This window comes from Cygnus atratus, chromosome 19, assembly GCF_013377495.2.
Source record: "Cygnus atratus isolate AKBS03 ecotype Queensland, Australia chromosome 19, CAtr_DNAZoo_HiC_assembly, whole genome shotgun sequence".
In the NCBI taxonomy this organism is placed as follows: Eukaryota; Metazoa; Chordata; class Aves; order Anseriformes; family Anatidae; genus Cygnus; species Cygnus atratus.
The window spans coordinates 10,003,745-10,017,014 of record NC_066380.1 but is presented as its reverse complement, the minus strand read 5'-3'; the positions used below and the strand labels follow the sequence as shown (position 1 = coordinate 10,017,014).

The 13,270-nt window shown below is 59.1% G+C and overlaps 1 protein-coding gene across 1 annotated transcript in view; it reads left to right on the top strand.

Moving 5' to 3' along the window:
- ARRDC1 (arrestin domain containing 1) overlaps positions 1 to 12,042 on the top strand; it is a 32,857-nt gene extending 20,815 nt beyond the window's left edge. Inside the window, exons 3-8 of the mRNA XM_035564734.2 lie at positions 4,517 to 4,567; positions 5,056 to 5,210; positions 5,698 to 5,880; positions 6,259 to 6,435; positions 6,567 to 6,972; positions 7,700 to 12,042. Of these exons, the coding sequence (XP_035420627.1) occupies positions 4,517 to 4,567; positions 5,056 to 5,210; positions 5,698 to 5,880; positions 6,259 to 6,435; positions 6,567 to 6,972; positions 7,700 to 7,764 (1,037 nt within the window). The 3' untranslated portion in view covers positions 7,765 to 12,042. The remainder of the gene's footprint in view (positions 1 to 4,516; positions 4,568 to 5,055; positions 5,211 to 5,697; positions 5,881 to 6,258; positions 6,436 to 6,566; positions 6,973 to 7,699) is intronic.
- Positions 12,043 to 13,270: the final 1,228 nt, after the last annotated feature.

The window sequence follows — 13,270 nt, the reverse complement described above, 5'->3', positions numbered from 1 at the left end:
TTCCCCCTGCACGGCGCTGCCCTCGCCCTCATCGCTGTGAGCACCGGGCGCACCTGAGCTGTGGCAGGGGGAGCTTGGCTCGGATCACTTGTTCAGCAGCGTAAATACCGGCGTGCTGCGGTTTCTCCCCCTCCCACAGTTACAATAGCGTCCTGTTTTCTCAGCGGCCGTGCCTTGAGCAGGATGGAGGCAGCGTGCTGGCTTACAGGGAGCACAGGCAAACCTTCATGTGTCAGTCCAGACCTGTCTGCGGGTGCGTCCGGCTCCGGGGCTGGCTCGGGAGTACGCTCGGCTTGAGCTTCGCATGGGAGTGCTGTGTGGCCCTGGGGAGAGCCTGTTAACCTCTGTCCCTCCATGGCACATCGGGGAGCCGAGCTGCACCCCAGTCACCTCCTGGGCACCAGGGAGAGGGCTCGCTGTGGATGGAGGAGATTCCTTTCTGCACACGATGGACCAAGCCCTCCCTCATCTCCTCCTGACAAGCGAACGGCCCATGTCCAAACGTGGAAGGGGACCGGCGGAGCCGTGAAAGGGAGAGTCCTTCTGAGGCCAGACAAATCCCTGCTGGCAGCAGAAGCAAGGAGGGAAATCTCCAAGGTCGTTCTGTGCTCTCCGTGCCGTTAGCGTGTCCCTGCTGCTCCAGGCTTGTTGTTTTCCCAGCTGTGGCAGGCTGTCGGGGCAGCAGCTCCTTTCTCTCCAGGAATTTTTAGGGAGGATGTTTCCAGCGCGGGAGCAGCCCAGCCCCCTGGCTCAGCTCCTATCCGGAGGAAAGGTACAGCCCCGTGTCAGAGCCCTGCTAATCCAGCTGCCTCCGCTGCCTAATGACTTTCTCAAGGTATTTTTAGCTGTACGTAAACTTCAGGAAAAGCTTTTGCGTCTGAATACACAGTGGCCTTTGTTTGGGCTTCGGGGGAATGGTGAGGTAATGGCTGCAGTGGCCTGCACAGCCCTTTCCCCTCGCTTTGTGCATTTAAAAGCTGCTCGGGAGCCCTTGGGCATGCTGCGCGCTGCCAGGGCCGCCCCGGTCTCTCACTGGAGCGTGTCCTCAGCGCAGCTCCTGCTCCCGAGGCAGCTCTCTGCCTTCCCAAAGGGCTGAGGCAGTGTCTGCGTGCTGGGGCGGCCACCAGAGGAAACCTTTGGACCTCTATCAGCTGCCAGCAGCGGTCTCTGTTGCAAAGCCAGCCTGGGTGTCCGGAGGCCGCTGTGGGGCCGTGGTGCACGAGGACAGCCTGGCCGTGCTGCCTCCAACCCGTGCCAGAGGGAGGGCAAGCGCTGCGTGTCCCTCGCAGGGTGCCAGGGTGGCTTTTGGTGCTGATTTCCAGGTGATAGGAGCCGGGGTGGCTGGGGCAAGGGCAGCTGCAGATTGTCCCCTTTGTAACAAACCGTGCCAGCGTTTGGGAATGGGAGCTCAGCCTGTGGGGCAGAGCTGCCAGCTGGAGAGTTCAGGGGTAGTTGTCACCTCCCTGTCCCAGTACAGGGGGCACTGCGCACCGGGCTCGTCAGCTTCCCCTCTGCCAAAGCCACCCGACACGTGGCAAAATCCCCAAATGGCTCTGTGATCCCAGGCAAGGCAGGCGTGGAGCTACCTCTGTGCCCGTGCCGGGGGGAGCCCTTCCAGCAGAGATGAGTGGGAGCCCTGGGAGCAGCTCGGCGTGGGGCTGCTGCCAAATGTCTGCCCCTGTCCTGCCGGACCCGGGCTTCCTGGCAGCCCTGCCGCTCCGCCAGGCACCCGAACACACCTGTGCTTTTGTGGGAGCCTCCCATTTGGCCAGGATGTTCTGTTTTTCTTCTATTTTTATTAGCCCTTGTCCCAGGAATGGCTCTGGCACTGAGGTGTTGTGCTTGTCTCGCTGTGCAGGCTCCTGGATGCTGCTGCGTGCACCCGGGCTGGTGCTCGCAGCCCGCCTGCTCCAGCAGCTCCCGCGCTTGCACCACAGGCAAGAAACTCAGGTGTTTGGGGGGGAGCTGGGGCTCTGCGAGCACCCAGCCCTTCGTTAGCTGGGCACGGCGGGCCTCAGGGCTGGCACAGAGCTGCTCCGTGCTGTTGGGGTGGCGGGGGAAGGAGGGTGTGCGATGGGAAGGCTCAGGCCTGAAAACCGGGGCTGCTGCTAATTGCCTGCAGCATCTCTCCGCTTAATGGAGCTGAGGGCAGGGCTCGCGGCGTTTCCCTGGCTCGTTGTGGCTCTCGGGTAACGCTGGTGCTTGGGCTTGGTCTGCGCTGTTGGGTGCTCTGCGCTGAGCTCCGCTGGAGGCTGGGGAATGGCATCGGTGCCACCAAGTCAATTGCTGGTGGCTCCCAGAGCCCAGCCGCGTCCTCTGCGAGCGGCATGGGCCTGGCAGCGTGTCCCTGCCTGGTGCTGCACGGGGTGGGCTTCATCTCTTGCCCCGTGCAATTTTAAGGACCCCTGGTTTTCCACTAGGGGTTGAAAACTGAGGGCATGAAGCGCTGGCAGCTTCACTTCCAGCCCGGCTTTGTTTGGTGGACGTGGGCTGGGCAGGAGCTGGGCCTTCAGAGAGCGAGGGCCCGGCTGTGAGGCCACAGCGTTGCGTGGAGCCCCAGAAACTCTTGGAGCAGTGACCAAGCACCGGGTTAGTTAGCAAGGCTTTGCCCTGTAACCAGAAAAGACGCCCGTCTCCCAAACCGCTGCCTTTCACCCAGCAAGACTTTCCCGAGAAGGGAACAGAAGGCTGGGGTGTCCGGAGGCTGGCAGCGCGGGCTTTGCCTTGCTTTATGCCTCCACCTTGTGACAAGCCGGCACGTTGCATTTCAGCCTGCATAGCCTGGTTGTGTTTGGGGGACGGGGAGGGCAATCACCGGGGGGGTGTTTTGGTGGGGTGATGGGAGTGAGCAGACCGTCTCCTTTCATCCTGCACGGACATCTCTCGCTTCTCCTTGGCTCCCTCTGCAGCAGCCCCAGCCCAGACGTGTTGGGGCTGTGCTGGAGGCGGGCTGCCAGCAGCGAGGGCAGCGCTGCGGCGTTGCCTGACGCGAGAAGGGGACGGGGCCGAACACCGCCTTGTCTGTCTGGAATCATGCTGCAAATGGGGGCAATTCCCCCCAGATTCTCCCCCCCCCTTCCCCGGCCCTGTGATCCGCTCAGTCCCCTGGCGGTGGGACCGTTCCTGTCAGCTCTGCGGAGCCAGCACTGCGAACAGGCAAGCTGCCTCCTTGCACCAACCCAACAGCTAGCCAAATCCGGAGCCTCGGCACTTCCAGCAGCGATCCTACAAAGCAGGACAAACGCAGCGTGAGTTACTTGGTGTCCAGGTCCGCTGTTAGCACTGCCAAGCTGGAAACAAACCCTCCCGTGTTTACACACATTCGGCAAACGTGGAAGGCCCTCTGCGTCTCGGTGCTCGTCTGATGGCAGGCGGCCTGCGGAGCTGCCCGATGCTGCCGGTCGCGCTGTGGGCCTGGTTTGGGGTCACCGCTGCCCTGGGAGGGGTGCGGGACCCGGCTGGGCGCTGGGGAGGGCGGGTTGGGGGATCCTGGGGTTGTAGCTGTGGTTTTAGCCGTGTTTTGGCTCTGCTCTGCGCCCTCGAGGCTGCTGTTGGGGAGAGAGATCGCTGAAGAAAACCAGCGCTGAGGTTTGAGCTTCCAGCGCTGGGCTGCAGCCAGGGGCCGGGAGCCCGTGGCCCTCCCCGAAGTGCTCGGTGCCATGGGGGGGAATTCACGGCCTCGGTTCGCTCGCAGGCTCCTCTCCCCGCTCAGCCTGCGTGGCCTCTCGCTGCCGGCGCGTGGCTCTGCAAGGGGAGCAGAGGTCTCCTCTGGAAGAGAGGCCCAAAGCTGGGACTGGGGGTGAATTCTCCATCAGGCTTGGCCAGGAGCATCGCTGCTGGTGGCACAGGGACAGGGACCAGGAGCCACTCGTGTCACAGCCGAGGCACAGAGCGTGGCATAGCCTCTGCAGGAGCTCACCCACACCGTGGCACGGCTCTGCCCAAGGGAAGGACTCGGGGACGTTGTGGAAGCTTTTCCTTGGTCCCTGTCATCCAGGCAGACGGGCTGAGGTGCTGCAGGTCCCATCTTGGGACCAGGCTTTGCAGGGGTGGATTTAGGCCTGGGAGTTGGGCCTCTGGTTCCAGCTTGGTGCCCACCAGCCCAGTGCTGGGGCTTCCTCACCTTCCCGGCTGGCTGCAGCCTGCCTGAGGGACATAAACATGCAGCATCCCCTCTTGGCGCCCTGTGTCGGCAGGCTGGGGTGAACTACCCCGGGAAGCATTCTCTGGCACTGGCATCCCTTCAGCTGTGCCCCAGGTGACTTTATTTCCAGAGTATCTTAACCTAGAACTCGTTGGGAATGGGGATGTCTCCTGACCCCATGAGAGGTGGGCAGCAGTGGATGTGAAACTCATTGGGCCTGGAGGATGAGCGTGGTGGTGTCCGGTGGGGTGAAGGCAGCTGAACGAGTTGCGTGGCCTTCCCCCGGCAGTGGCCTCTCTCACCAGAAGCTTGTGCTCCAAAAATGCTGTTCCAAGGCACCTGTCCCTCACCTCTTCCTCTTGTTTCCCACAGGAGTCCTTTCAGCTGGGGAGCACAACTTTTCCTTCCAGTTCCTGCTGCCAGGTACGATGCAGACGACCAGCTGAAGGCTCTGCCATGCGAGCCGTGGCTCTCCCCGCCTTGGGAGCTGAGCTGAGCCCTGGGCTGGCTGGTAGGGGGGCTGGCGGCAAGGCCCAGAGGTGCTGGGGGAGTGTAAGGCTGGCCGCACACAGCGGAGGAGCTTAGGCAAGCAAACGCCTCCTGCCTAGTGCAAAACCAGGCCTGCGCTGTCTCTGACGGCTCCGAGCATCTCTGCGGGCTCTCAGGTGGGTTCCTGGCCGTCTGTCCTGCCTGCAGCACGCTCTGCTGTGGAGTGAGGGGTGCCTCCTGCAAGGAGGTCGCAGCACAGTCACTGGGTGACCCAAGTGTTCAGCCCCAAGCCTTTTCTGGGATTTCTGCTCTGAGATACTTGCAGGACTCTTGAGGTGAAGAGGAAAGTTTTTTCATGTTTGGACATACTTGGCTTGACTCAGTCTCACACTGCCTTTTCTTTCTCTCTCTCTCGACTCCAGCCTCGGCTCCTACATCATTTGAAGGCCCTTTTGGCAAGGTCCTCCATCAGGTGAAAGCTGTGATAGACACGCCTCGCTTCTCCAAGGACTACAAGTGCAACAAGATCTTCTATGTCCTCTGCCCTCTCAACTTGAATGACATCCCTGATATTGAGGTAAGTACAAGGCTTCAGTGCTTGTCCCTGTCATGTGTGAAAGGTGGGAATAACTGCGTGGTTGGACACCTCTCTGACTGCATGTCCTGCTGTGCAAGAGCACGATGGGGACTCCTGCTTCTGATCTGTCCTGTCTTGCTTTCTGTCCCTGCTCTCTGTGATTTCTGGCTCCTCCACACATTACTTTGGATGGTGTAGGTGAATTTTCAGCATGCTGAGTGAGGTCTGCCAAGAGCTCCTTAGGACCAATACCTACTTGTAGAGACCTGGGTTTGGGGAACATTTTCTGAAGGGAAGAGACGCTGATAGGACAGCAAAACTGGGGGGATGGAGGAGTGAGACCTGTTGTCTGTGGCGGTGCTGTGTTAGTGGTTCTTTGTGGCCTCTTAGACCGGTATTTCTGCTTGCTCGTTTTGGACCCGAGTGTTTTCCTGGAGGTGCTCTGACTCCCTTGGGTCAACATCTCTGTGTCTCTGTTGTTCTGCAGCAGCCCAACACGATGTCAGTCACCAAGAAGTTCAGCTACAAGCTTGTGAAAAGTGGCAATGTTATCCTGACCGCCACCTCAGATCTGAAAGGGTACGTCGTGGGGCAGGTGATCCAGCTCCGCACAGACATAGAGAACAAATCGGGCCGGGACACCGGGGCTGTGGTAGCCAGCCTGCTCCAGGTAAGCATCCAAAAGGACGATCCCTCAGCTGGGCTGTACTCCACCTCCTTGAGGCCGATGTGAAACTGGTGCAGTTCCCACCACAGTGCACGTCTCTTTGCATGTTGCTGAGAGGTGGCAGTGAGGAGTGTAGGCCTCTGGTTAACTTTGTTTCTCTCCCTCTTCCTGGGGAAGGAGGTGGTAGAACATGTCGTGCTTATACCAACTCAGCCCGTTGTGTAACGATGGGTTATCCTGCCCTGTAACGTGCACGTTAGGTTTGTGCTCCTGCTTATTTGACAAAGCAGTTGGGTGGTTTTGTGTCCTGCCTTGCACTTGTGGGAGACAGAAGAACATCTGCGGTCTTCCTGTTAGCTCTTTTTAATTCTGTCTGCGCAGAAAGTGGCTTACAAATCCAAGCGCTGGATTTACGACCTGAGGACCATCGCGGAGGTGGAAGGCTCAGGAGTGAAGGCCTGGAAACACGCGGAATGGAAAGAGCAGATCCTCGTCCCGGCACTGCCCCAGTCCATTTTGCAGGGCTGTAGCCTCATACACATCGACTACTACATCCAGGTGAGTACCTTGATGCTTGATCACTTGAGCTCAGCAGATGTGTGGAGCGGGGGGCCCTTGCATCAGGTGGGACTGGCTGTGCCCTGTGCAGTGTACAACAGAGGATGCCACTGTTTTTCCTTCTTTTCCAGGTTTCCCTCAAGTCACCAGAGGTTTCAGTCACCCTTCCCATTTACATTGGTAACATCGCGGTGAACAGGGTCCCTCTGAGCCCCTCCCGATCTGTGCAGCACCTACCATCTGCAGTGGTACCCAGTGCCCCGCCGGAGGAGGAGGACGCTGCCAGCGGCTATCACCCGATGGACAATGTCTTGATCCCCACCAAAAGCCATTCCCAGCAGCAGCCGTTCAGCTACGCCCCAGGACTGAGCTTCCAGGAAGCGGACTCTGAGCAGACGGGCTCCCCAAACCACCCCACGCTCTGCCTCTCGACGGGAGCCACCGTCCCTTACTACGCCGAGGGAAACGTGGTGCCCGTGCCCACTGCCAGCTCTCTCATTTTGCCTCCAGAGTACAGCACGTGGGGCTACCCGTACGGTGAGCATCCTGCTCCTGGGGCCTGAACAGGCCGGCGGTGCCATAGCAAATGTCTGCTATGACGAGAGTCTCTTTGCTAGCTGAAAAGGTTAGAGTATGGGGATGTCAGCCCACCGGGGGCTAGACTCAGAGGGGATCATGAGATCTCCCTGCCTGCCTTCTCCAGAGGCGTCCCCTCCCGTGGCTGTGACAGCCTACTGTCCGTTCCCACGTCTACACTCGTGCTGCCCTAGGCTCATCGTGAGAGGATCTCCCTGTTCTGAAATGAGCTTTCAGCCTCCCACAGATATAAAAACTTCTTGGCTTGTGGCGAGGCTGGCAGGAGCAGAGCCAGGAAAGTGATGTAACTGAAATCTTATGTCTGCCTTGGAGTGGGCCTGCATCTGGTCTGGAGACAGAAGCTGTGGGGGCGGGCGCCGAGAGACTGTCCAGGACAGAAAAGCTTGGGGAAATCCCAGCACGCTGCATTCCTCGAGCGGTGCTTGTCTGGGGTGGCAGAGAACAGCGCTGTGGCATGGTCCTGGCCGAATAAACCAGTCTGTTAGCGCTGGGCTGACAAGAGACACTCGGATGTGTCACTCGTGGGGCAGGCTTTAGGGTGCTGGAGAGATTGCCTGCATGCGTGTGTTAGCAGCTTGCTTTGCTAACACTGAGTTACACAGAACGGGGTGCAGGGAGCCTCCCAAACACCCACTATAACCACTCTTGTTCTGTCTTTCCCCCGCAGAGGCGCCTCCATCCTACGAGCAGAGCTGCAGCAGTGCCAACTCCAGCATCAGCAACGGCAACTAGCCTCCCCTGCTTCGCGTCCCGTTGGCGCGATGGTTCACCTGCCTACTGCAAAGTCTGGTACAGCACAAGGCGTCTTTTTATCTCTGTGGCTGCTTGGCAGGGTAAATGGCACATCCCAGCCTGGGCTTTTTGAGTCACTTTCTTGGGAGGGGGGAAAAAAAAAAAACAACAAACAAAGGGCAGCCAGAGCAGCCCGCGTGTGTGCGCGCGTTTGTGTAGGAGAAGTCTGAACCGTCTCCTGCTGCATCAGGTGCTGGAGAATTGGTTTTGCCCCAGGGATGCCCTCTGCAGCAGCCTGTGTTTAAAGTACTGTAGTCAACACTAACTGCTTTACTATCAAAGCACCTGCGATGCCTTATCTGAAATGCTCCTGACTTGGCATGTCTCTGCTGTAGGTTGAAGGCTGGGCTGTGTGAACTTTCTTTTGTGGGCCATGTGCTCTCCAGAAACGCTTCAGACAGCCCTCCCTCCCTGTCCTCGTGGGTCTCAAGCGTAGCTGAAACAGGTTTCTTGGAGTAAGCAGGTTTGGAAGGCCAGGGACTCTTACAGAGCCAGAAGCACAAGCCCCCGCTGTACCGGTGTGGTGGGGTGAGTGACTGGCAGCCTTTGGTCCCCTGGCAGTGGGCTGGACCGCTGCCTGCTTGCGGTGAGTGGAGAACAGGCCCTGGCAGCGGGGAGCCTTTTCAGCAAGGATAATTTTTCAGAAGCCCTGCGGGAGACAGACCGTCCTTGCTTGCTGCGAGGACGACCAGTGCTAGTCAGGTCCCACGTCCCATCTCCTGCTCCTGCAGGATACCCTCTCCATCCCTGCTGCTGCTGCCTTAGGCAGGCCAGAATTACACGACAATCAAGTTACAAAAGTCTGTCTGATGCTACCTCTGCGTCTGCCCGAGGACCCCATCCGTGGAAGCCCAGTCTTCTGGGATCAGCCTCCCTCAAGGCTCAGCCTGCGGCCTCTCTGTCCGTGGTGCCCCACCAGTGCACGTGGCCTGGGGACGGCGCTCTCTGCGAGCTGGTACTGGTTTGCTGCTCGCCTCCTGAGCCACCTCGAGCCACAGCAGGATGCAAAAACGAGTGAGTGGGAACACCGACTGCTACGCTTCATTTGCAGCCTCTGCTGGACCTGGCAGGTCAGGGGAAGAAGCTGGTGTACTGAAAACGACATTTTTTCTTTTGTGCTTTTTTTTTTTCCTTAATGTCTAGCTTTTTAGTATTGACTGCCCGAGCTGAGGAAACGGCAAACCAGATACTCAGCTCAGAGCTGTAGGCACCCAGCCAAGGCTGAAATTGCAGACTGCACCTTTGGCACCTCTGAGAATTGGTCCCCACGCTTCCTCGTGCTGGGCAGGCAATATCTAACAAACCTGTTGTGAGCGCCACAGCCTCTGCCTCCGCACAGCCCTGGCAGGCAGCTGGGGACAAGCCCCGCTTTGCACTCTTCCTTTGCAAATGCTTTTTATTTTGTTTTATTTTATTTTAAAAGTGTTGAACTGCTTTAAGGATGGTGCAGAGAAGGTGCCGTTCTGAGCAGTGCTGACACAACATGCACCAATGTTGAAAGAATGATTGTCATTGTCCCTAAATATATATATATATATATGAGATAAAGTTTTGTTTTTAATGATTTGAATTCATAAACACAAATTTTAATGCTGTATTTAATAAATTATTCGAAGAGAACTGCTGTGCTCTTTCATCCATTTCTGATGCTTACCCATATGCCTGTTCATGCCAAATCCAGGAATGCACCTTGCTGATTTTTTACAAAACGAAGCAAGCTTTTTGCTCTCACCGGGAGGATGGTGACTTCTGCCAAGGCAGCTCTGGGAAAACAGCCTGGGCGCCGTGCTGTGCTCCCAGATCCAGCGGGCGGAGGGGGTTTGGCTCCGCGTGGGCTCAGCTCTGGAGAGAGTCCCTACTGCCCCGCAGCAGCGTGCAGTTCCCCGGCACCATGCCCTGAAGCCGTGGCTGGCCACCCAGGTCTTACTCAGCACTCTGCAGAGTTCAGGTCAGAAAGGAGGAGCTGGAGTGCTGGGGAGGAAGGGGAGAGGGGACTCATCCTTCAGGAGGATGGAGGTGGAACAGCCAAGGTCAGGCTGCTAGGGCTGGACACCGCCAGCCTGTGCCCTCTCCTGAACAGTCATTAGGAAGAAACTTATTCAAAATGGAAAGGAAGGCTCCTCCCCATACCCACGGAGTTTGGTGATACCATGTCTGAAGCATGTAGGTGTTGTCTGGATGTTGTCCCTGCCAGCAGCCTGAGGCATGACCTGTCTCATACACAAGGCTCCTTGTTCGGCCTCTGCTCAACCTGGGCTTCTGCCCAGCTTTTATTATTTAGGACTCTCCCCTTTGCCTGGTGGTCTGTGCCTGGCATGAGAAGCGTTCTTGATGGGCAGGGCATCGAGCTTGGCTGCCAAGCTTGCTCACCTGACTTATATTTGCTAGCAGCTGGCTGGTCCTTCAGCACCTCTTGCTTTCCGTGGTGGCCCCTTTGCAAAGCAAGGAGCAGGCGGCACGCTGCCCTGGGGAGGGGTGCCTGCGGGTTTGGAGGGCACAGGATGGAGTTGGGCAAGGCCCTGGGGGCTGCTGCTGCTTTTGGGTGCTAGGGCTGGGCACGCGCAGCTCCTGCAGGGAGAAGCCTCCCTGAGTCCTGTGAGCCGGCTCTGGCCAGGCTGCAGGAGGGTGGCACCCTAGGGTGGCACCCTGACTTTGTGAGAGCCGTGCTCTTGTGCAAATGCACAGAAATTACTGGCAAAGCGCTGTGGTTTCCAACATTCCCGTCCCAGCCCTGCGGCAGGGGTTGAAGCTTGATGCAAAGAGCCTTGTTCGTGTTTCATGGACAATGGTCCAGGACTGCAGGAGGTAGTGTCCTCCTCTTCCTAAAGCTACCCGCAGTTGTGACCGAGTGCTGTGGCAGCAGGGTCCTCAGGGTCTGTGAGTACTTTGAGCAGTACTTTTTGGGGCAGAAAAGCAATCGCTGGGTGCATGTGCCCCTCTGGAAGGGGTGAGAGCTCCGTCCCTCCTGTCCTCTGCCTCGCTGCTGCCTCTTCTCTGCAGCCTCTCTGGTTTCAACCTCTTCAAGTCGCAGGGAGCTCCTGGAGGCCCCTCATTCCTGACTCCTCTTTCTTTCTGAAGAGGAGTTGGGAATTTCTTTTTTCTACAATAAAGACCAGAAAAGCCTGGCTTCTGAACCCAGCTCTGGGTAGAAAACGTTAGTACGTAGGAATTCATTTAAATTCCTGGTTCAATTTTTTTAAGCAATTGTTTGTTCGTTTTGTTTGAAATGGGGAGGGGAAGTGGTGGGGTGTGAGCAAAGCTTGTGAGATAATTGTTTCCAAACTCAGCATTCAATGGAAAATACCAAAAATATCTTCGCTCCTTCCTAATGCTGCCGCTTTTTTGTCCTGCATGTCTTTGTCCTCGTCCCGCTCTCCACATGTGCAGCCTCCATAGTTTTGGCTTTCTCAGCGCTGTTTGTGTCCCACCGAGCTCTGCTTTGGCACCTGCTGCTTCCCCGCCTGTGTGCGATGGGGCCGGGGGGAGGCCGCTGCCTCTGCCCCGCTCTCATCCGTCTTCATCAAGCTGTCCGCTGGCTCCGGGCGCGCTTCCCCCACCACGCTGCTGCTCTGCTGCCTCCCTTTGTCTGCAGCCTCTCGGCCGGCTCCTGTCCTGCCGGGGCTGTGTTTCAGGGGACGCATCAGGGAGCCGGGCGCTGAGCTGAGCTAACGGGGCGTGCAGCGGCGGGAGGGCCGCAAGGGCTTTGCCTCGACGCCTCCTCCAGTTCTTTTCGGTGGACGTTGGGTTCTTTTTCAGCTTTCCACTGAACTTTCGGTAGTTTTGTAGAAATATTTTCTGCTAGCGCCTGGGGAAGGAAGTTTTCTAAGACACAAGATGAAGGGTGCTCTGGGGGCTGTTTGGTTTTTATTTCTGTATTTTAATTTATTTCCAACTGCCTGCAACAGGACCACGTCCCATCCCTCCTCCCCGGGAGGGACTGGTGGGGTCGAACGCCCAACACGTGCGCCCTTCCTCGTACCGCCACTCGTGGCTGTAATTCCTGTCGGGGGTTCTCCTTACAGACCTCGGGGTTTTATATGGCAACGTTTCTGACGGCTCTGTACAACCGAATACTTCTGTGCGATTTATTACGCGGTTTTAAATACAAACGAGGAGTTTTACATGTTTACCACGGTGTCGGGGGTGTGTTTTTGTCCGGGGGTTTTTAACCACCAAATGTAAAGGGCAGAAAACGTAAATAAAGTTCTCCTTTTGTAAGGCCACGTCTGCCGTTGCTGGGGGGTGAGGGTGGGGGGGAACTTGTGCGGGGCCTTTCGGGGGCCCCCGCTCGCACCTCAGGGGCTCGGGGCTCCCTCCCCAGCCCCAGGCAAGGCCCGGCCGGGGGGAGCCGCTCCCCCCCCTGCCCCAGGAGGCCCGGGCTGGCTCCGAGCGGGGCCCAGCGGCCTGCGGGGGCTCGGCCTCCCCGGGACGGTGCCGGCTCCCCCCGGGCCGGGCTCCCCCCGCCGCGCCCCTCGTTGTAAGCGCGGCGCGGCGCGGCCGGGCGGGGGCAGCAGCGGCCGGCACCGGGCAGCGCTCGGAGGCCGGGCTGGGCCCCGGCCCCTCCGCCCGCAGGGCCCCGGTGTGCCTCAGGCAGCGGCTGCGAGCGCCCTGGCGTGGGGGGCCGGCCTGAGGGGACGCGGCCGTGAGGGGAGGTGGCCACGAGGGGAGATGGCCATCCCCGCCACGGGTGCTCACGGCCCCGCCACGCAGCCGAAAGACCGCGGGCGTGGGACGAGGTGCCCGAGGGGCCGCTCCCCGGGGGGTGACGCCGTGGCATAACGCTGGTACCTGGCTGCGGGCAGCCCCGGTGGCACTGCTGGGCACCCAGGCTGGGAGACGCTGATGTCTGCTAAACGAGGCCAGCGGTGGTGCGCTGCGCCCAGCTGGGCGCGGTGCCGCGGGTAACGCTCAGACCACCCCTGTGCTCCCCAGGGCCGCCGAGGTGGTGGCACTGAGGGGACCCGGCACAGCGCAGCCCTGGCTCCGGGTTTGTCGCTGTGTCCCCAAGTCCCCCCATCTGCTGAGCGCTCTGTTTCCACGTGGATCGTTATCTTAACGAGGGCAAGGGCAAGAAGTGTCCCCGCTTGCCCTGGTGGGGACCAGGACGTGTTGGGGACCTGCTGGCAGTGCTGGAGCCCCTGCTTTGGACATGGCGCCTGTGGGGTGGCCGCATCGCTCCCCTCCTGTCCGCGCCCACCAGACAGTGCCAGCACCTGGTGGTTGAGGTCACCATCCCTGTTCCTGTTCCTGTCCCTGTCCTGTTCTATCCCCATCCCCACCTCACCCTTGTTCCTGTCCCCATCCCACCCTTGTTCTTGTCCTTGTCCCCATCCTGTCCCCATCCCACCCCTGTTCCTGTTCCTGTCACCATACTGTCCCTGTCCCACCCCGTCCCCATCCTACCCCCATTCCTGTCCGTGTCCCCATCCCGTCCCCATCCCATCCT